This window comes from Henckelia pumila, chromosome 1 (genome assembly GCF_033568475.1).
Source record: "Henckelia pumila isolate YLH828 chromosome 1, ASM3356847v2, whole genome shotgun sequence".
NCBI classification, from domain to species: Eukaryota; Viridiplantae; Streptophyta; class Magnoliopsida; order Lamiales; family Gesneriaceae; genus Henckelia; species Henckelia pumila.
The window spans coordinates 59,635,205-59,640,580 of record NC_133120.1 but is presented as its reverse complement, the minus strand read 5'-3'; the positions used below and the strand labels follow the sequence as shown (position 1 = coordinate 59,640,580).

Here is a 5,376-nt window from a genome sequence, read left to right as displayed (position 1 = left end):
TTTATTATAAAATTGAATAATAATTTTTATATTTTTATATAATAAAATTTATCAATTCATATATATACATATATATATATATATATATATATTCGGTTATGTGTATGGATATGGGGATTTGGTTCCCGCAAAGATAAATAAGGAAAATCTCGATAAGAATTAACGGGTATCAAAACGGGTATGCTATCGAATTTGAATTCGAGGACGGACGGGAAGACATCCCTCCCCAACATCCCTAGTTTGGTCAAACATTTTCATTTTCATAATATTTTATTAAAAAATTCATCAACACGCTATCCGATAGCTTAATATATATTTGGATCATTCGAAAATTACGGGTTGAACTATTAAAAATTTGTTGACTTATTTACTGGAGAAAGATAATTTAAGATATATTCGAAGCATTACCCTTATAAATATTATGGACAGAACTATTAAACAAATATTACCCAGAAATCCCGTTGACAAAAATGCCCAGATTTGTGGGGAAGGATAATTTAAGATATATTCGAAGCATTACCCTTATAAATATTATGGACAGAACTATTAAACAAATATTACCCAGAAATCCCGTTGACAAAAATGCCCAGATTTGCCCACAGTACATTCATCACTCTTCTCAGGCTATTATAAAAAAACATCATTCCAATTTCGAATGCTTGGAAAAGAAAGCAAAATGAAGCAGCACCACTTCTTGATAATCTCAATCCCTCTGCAAAGCCACATCAATCCCCTCCTCCAATTAGCCAAAAACCTTAGCCGCGGAGGCGCAAATGTCACTTTTGCCACCACCATCAGTGGCCTCCGACAGATTCAAGATCGGTTGCCACACCTCCAAAACCTGTCGTATGTCTCCTTCTCCGACGGCCACGACGAGGAAAAACCATTTGCCGGCGGGGACTTTTCCCGCTACTTGATCGATTTAAGGCGTGTGGGCTCCCAAGATGTGGTCAAACTCCTTCACAAGTTCGCCGGGGAAGGCCAACCTGCTACGTGTCTAGTGTACAGTTTCCTACTCCCCTGGGTGGCAGCGGTGGCGCGTGAAATGGGCTTAGCTTCTGCTTTTCTTGCTATACAGTCTGCCGCTACCTTCGCGATTATTGATAAATTCTTCAATCGCGACAATGGGATATATGTCAGAGGAATTTATTGTAATGGGATCGATTCTTCATTTTCTTGTCACATTCAATCATTACCTCTGTTTTCATTCGATGATATGCCCGCGTTTCTTTTGCCGGATCATCCCTTTAGTTCTATCATGATCCCTATGCTAAGAGAACATGTTGAAGAACTCGAGAAGGGTCCTGAATCTTTTGTTTTTCTCAACACGTTCGAAGAACTAGAGCAAGAAGCTATCAAAGAATTTGACCAAAAGTACAATGTATTTGCGGTTGGACCTTTGATTCCGTCGGCTTTCTCTGATGGAAATGATTCGACCGACAAATCTTTTGGTGGAGATTTGTGTAGCAAAACCGGAGAGACGAACTACTTTGAGTGGCTCGACTCGAAGCAGGAGCGTTCTGTTGTCTTTGTCGCATTTGGAAGCATAGTTGTGCTAAATAAAGAGCAGCAAGATGAGATTTTGAATGGGCTGGTAGAAAGTGGAAGACCCTTTTTGTGTGTCATCAGACCTTCAAAGAATCAAGAAGAAGAAGAGATGTTAAAAATTCAAAATGATGGAGATCATGGGCTTATAGTCCCTTGGTGTTCACAAATCGAAGTTCTGAGCCATGGATCCATAGGCTGTTTTGTGACACACTGCGGATGGAACTCGGTGTCGGAGAGTATAGTTTCAGGGGTTCCAATGGTTGGTTTCCCGCAAACAGCTGATCAATTCACAAATGCAAAATTGGTGGAGGAAGTGTGGGCCATTGGAGTGAAAACAAGAACCAAGCAAGGAAACGTTGTGGAAAGAGGAGAATTGAAAGAGTGTTTGGATGTTGTAATGGGGGATGATGTTAGAGGGAAAGAGATTAGGAAGAATGCTTGCAAATTGAAGGATTTAGCTGTGACAGCTGTCAAGAATATCGGGGGTTCTACATACAAGAATTTTAAGAGGATTTTAGAACATTGATTCTGAATTTCAACAAGATTCTTGTAAAAGTTCTTTGCTCAAAATACGTGCGAATTACAATTTTGGTCCTATATTTGCACATTTTTTATTTTTGGTCCTGTTAAAAATAATTTTGTAATTTTAGTCTTGTAACTTGCATCTTTTTTTCATTTGTGGTCCTATTAACATTAATTCGTATTTTTAGTCCTGTAACTTTCATTAATTTTTCACTTTAAGTCCTGTTAACATTGAATTTACAATTTTAGTCATGTAACTTGCATTTTTTTCATTTTAGTCATGTTTGCATTGAATTTTCACTTTTGTCTTGTAACTTCTATTTTTTTTAGTCATATTATCAATGAATTTATATTTTTAATTCCATAAATTTCATATTTTTTTATATTTTTATTTATAATATATTATGATTTATATATTTTAAAGCTTTTAAAATTTAAATGAATTAAATAACAAAAATTCAACTAAAATTATTCAAAACAATTTTACACTAAATAACATCTTATAAAATACATAATATAAATAAAACTATTAATCTAATGTGAATCATGTTTTTTTGGGTTTAGTTTTGATATATAATATGAAATTGAACCATATAATTTTTTATTTTATATTTTATATCCGACCAAAATTCCATTTTCGTTTTGGTATTTTGTTTCTTGAGTTTGGATTTATGGTCATTTTTGTTTTAACCAAATCTTAAATATTCACGTCATCTATGCTTGTCACAAACAAGTTTTGGTAGAAATATAAATAAAAATGAAAAAAATTACAAATTAAATGGCATAAAAATAAAAAATTCTCCTTTAATATGACTAAAAATAACAATTAAGTGTTAACAAGACCATTGAATTCCCCTTTAATATGATTAAAAATAAAATAAAATTATATGGTTCGATTTCAGATTATATATATAAAAGTAAACCGAAAAAATTATTCATATTAGATTAATAGTTTTATTTATATTATGTATTTTATAAGATGATATTTAGTGTAAAAAATTTTCAAATAATTTTTAGTTGAATTTTTGTTGATTCATTTAAATTTTAAAAGTTTTAAAATATGTAAATTATAATATATTATGAATAAAAATATAAAAAAAATATGAAATTTATTGAATTAAAAATATAAATTCATCGATAATATGACTAAAAATAAAAATATATGAAAGTTACAAGATAAAAAAATTAAAATTATATGTAAACTGGACTAAAAATGAAAAAGAATACAAGTTATAAGACTAAAATTGTAAATTCAGTGTTAACAAGACTTAAAATGAAAATTCATGATAGTTACAGGACTAAAAATGTGAATTCAATGTTAATATGACCAAAAATGAAAAAAGAATGCAAATTACAGGACTAAAATTGCAAATTTACTTTTAAGAGGACAAAAAATGGAAAATGTGCAAAATACAGGACCAAAAATGTACTTTTCCCCTCAAAATATTTTAGTGTATTAATTGTCCGTTGACATCTGAGCATTTAAAATATTTGAGTTGTATCGTTACTAAATGTAGCTTTTGGTAAATCGGTAAACTATCCATCTTATAATTGATCTCAGGGTCGCGGTCATAAGTTCGATTCTCATTGATTGCGAGGAGTGCAATTACTGGCTGAGAGATTGTTGAGGTACAATGATTGTCTTAAAAAATTTGATAAGTCACTATGCGGTTTAAAAGATTTGAATTGCACCATTAACACTAGCTATAACTTTTGGTAAAGCGACAAACGCTCGATCTATGGGGTTTTTTTATTTTTAATTTTAAAAAATAAAACAAATTCAAAAATAACTGCAATCCGATGTGGTTGAGCCCCCCCGTTTTTTTTTCTTTTAAATTAATTATATAATTAATTATATTTTGTAAAATTATTATTTATTTAGTATCATTTTGATAATTTTTTTTTTAAAATCTAAATTTTAGTTCTAATTTTTGAATTTGATGATCGGGCTAAAAAACTATTAAGAAAATAAAACAAAAAATTCACGGTTAAAAAAATTAAATTGATTAAATAATTTTTTTGATCAGATATATTTATAAAAAAATTATTTAATCTAAATAAACATATTTTCATTAAATATATTTTATTTTTAAAATATAAATTTTATTTTTAACATAAATTTGCGTAGCAAAGTTATATATTTATTTTAATTTGTTTGGATTTGTAAATGTCTCTCGGTTCTGTGGATAAATTTAGATGAGTTGATTCAAATTTATTTGAGACAAATTTATGCAAAAATGCTAATAAAAAAATTTCAACCCGAATTCGAGCCGAAAAGAAATCATATCAAAAATTGTAAACTCCAACCGACCCGAATTTTTCCGAATTAATCCTTACCAACTCGAGTCGTGCAAACTGCTTAGGCTTCATACCATTTACTCTATAAAATTTTCCCCATTGCTTCATAACTTGAGGATGCGTCCATAAATAATGAATAGCGTTCCTAATTGGTTGAATATGTATGCCTAAATTTTTAGTCCATCTTGAACACACAAATTTAAAATATGACATGTGCATCTAATATGAAAAAATTTGCCACCTAGTGATGGTTTACATATTTCAATAAGTTCACTAATACTAGAAATATTTGCACTAGCATTATCAAAAGACATTGAAAAAACTTTGATAGTTAGACCATATTCTTCTAAAATAACAAATATAAGTTGCGAAATATTTTGTGCCGTGTGTGATTCGTTGAAACATCTATATGCAAGAAACCTTTTTTGAATGTTCCAATTATTATCAATTCAATGACATGTAATACCCATATATGAACAACTTTGCCAATGATCACTCCAAATATCGGAACACAAAGAAACTTTATTATTCAAACTATAAAATTCCTTAATTAATTCTTTCTTTTGATCAACGACTAACATTTTCATTGTGTGTTTGAGACTATTTCTTGGAATACGTCTAATAGAAGGATTTGCACTTGTAGAAAGCCAATTTTCAAAAGATAATTTATCGCTAAAACTAAAAGAAAATTGTTCAACCGCACAAAATTTAGCCGTTTCTTCTCTAAATCTAGCTTCGTTATATTTAAATAGTTGAGATTCATTACCCGATTGAGAAAAGAATGCCGGAATTTGAGTTTGACCACGATCAATACCAATTTCCACCAGATGATTTTTCTCGATATGTCACGTCAAAGTTTCATAACCACCTCCTTGTTTAAATTTGTAACATTTTGAACAATATTTGCATTTGACTTGCAAATCACCGGAGGGAAGCGTCACCTTGTCGAAGTGTTTGGTGAAGATATCGGATGTCGGGCGAGGCACCGCTCGAGTTTGTCTTTGAGAG

At 30.6% G+C, this 5,376-nt stretch overlaps 1 protein-coding gene across 1 annotated transcript; it reads left to right on the top strand.

Moving 5' to 3' along the window:
* The first annotated feature begins 553 nt into the window (after window positions 1-553).
* Window positions 554-2,263, top strand: LOC140875820 (phloretin 4'-O-glucosyltransferase-like). The gene has a single exon (XM_073279615.1). It carries the CDS (start codon window positions 656-658, stop codon window positions 2,072-2,074), a length of 1,419 nt encoding a protein of 472 aa, XP_073135716.1. The 5' UTR covers window positions 554-655; the 3' UTR covers window positions 2,075-2,263.
* Window positions 2,264-5,376: the final 3,113 nt, after the last annotated feature.